Source organism: Porites lutea, chromosome 11 (genome assembly GCF_958299795.1).
Source record: "Porites lutea chromosome 11, jaPorLute2.1, whole genome shotgun sequence".
Lineage (NCBI taxonomy): Eukaryota > Metazoa > Cnidaria > Anthozoa > Scleractinia > Poritidae > Porites > Porites lutea.
The window spans coordinates 20,701,341-20,702,508 of NC_133211.1; the positions used below are offsets into that span (position 1 = coordinate 20,701,341).

General features: G+C 40.1%; 1 protein-coding gene across 1 annotated transcript in view; it reads left to right on the plus strand.

Annotated features, from left to right (window-relative positions):
• The first annotated feature begins 711 nt into the window (after positions 1 to 711).
• The window catches only part of LOC140951954 (ADP-ribosylation factor-related protein 1-like), a 9,356-nt gene continuing 8,899 nt past the window's right edge, over positions 712 to 1,168 (plus strand). Inside the window, exon 1 of the mRNA XM_073401340.1 lies at positions 712 to 1,062. Coding sequence (XP_073257441.1) covers positions 970 to 1,062 — 93 coding nt within the window. The 5' untranslated portion in view covers positions 712 to 969. The remainder of the gene's footprint in view (positions 1,063 to 1,168) is intronic.

Sequence of the window (1,168 nt, forward strand, 5' to 3'; positions counted from 1 at the left end):
AGGCAAAGAACTTTGGAGATAAACAACGCTTACCTTGATCGCAGCCGCTGTTGACAGCATTTGCAAGAAGCGACGAAGAAAACTTTCTCATTCACGGTGAGTTGACAGGACAAATAAAGCTCTAGATACTTTTCTTCTCAGAATTGGGTAGTAATTTAAATTTTCGGCGTTTTCTTTTAAACCGTTGATGCTAAAGCTTACAAAACTCGATACAAAAGGATTAAAACTATCATTTGCCATGTTTGAAGATACTGTAAAGATCTAACTTTTGCGCATCCACTGTTTACGGCTTCGTGTTCACGCATGAATTTTCACCCGTCAATCAAACTAATGGTTTTTTAATGGTTTCCTTTCTGATTCTGTTGAGATCACTTCGTGTGAATATACTAAAACAATTATTCACCTCAGGCTCAGTTAATATTGTTGAATAATCCCCTCGACTTCGTCTCGGGGATTATTCAACAATATTAACTTCGCCTTCGGCGAATAATTGTTAAATATACGGTAAATGAGTAGATAGTTCCTTCACTACTGTGAACACCGTAGACACTGAGTAAACCGTAGACATCCCCCTAATCAGTATTTTTGGCGCGTACTTCCACATGCCTCTACAAACCTTTTGATCAGTGGAGTTCTTAGCGGAAAAGATTCCTTCATGTATAGGGGAACGTAACGTACCCAACAAAAGTCTCATCCAGTCCCCTCTCTTCAGCAAAATCTAACATGGCGTCCATACGACGACCCATGTTGGGGTTTACTTCGCCTCTTGACACTTTTTCAATGCTCAAGATATTTGTATGAGAAAAGTCTGGTGGCTTTTCTTTCTTAGGTCTTCTCAGGCACGATATAAACAAGATTATCAAAGTGAAATTTTGAAATGATGTGGGAACAGCTGTGGGGTTGATCCTTGATCAGACAAAGACACAGTCGATTTATACGCCCGAGTCTACGTACCTCGTGGAGTTAAGAATGTTTGCGTTGTTTTCCGGGCTATGGAAGTACCTTTTTCAGAAAGACGAATACTGCATTCTTATTCTTGGCTTGGACAATGCAGGGAAATCGGTAAGTTGAGCTTAACAATAACTTACGTACCTCTGTGGTAGGTACGATCCAGTCAACCAATTTTTTCGGAAATTACGTAGCTTTGAAGATGGACCACTTCTCTCGA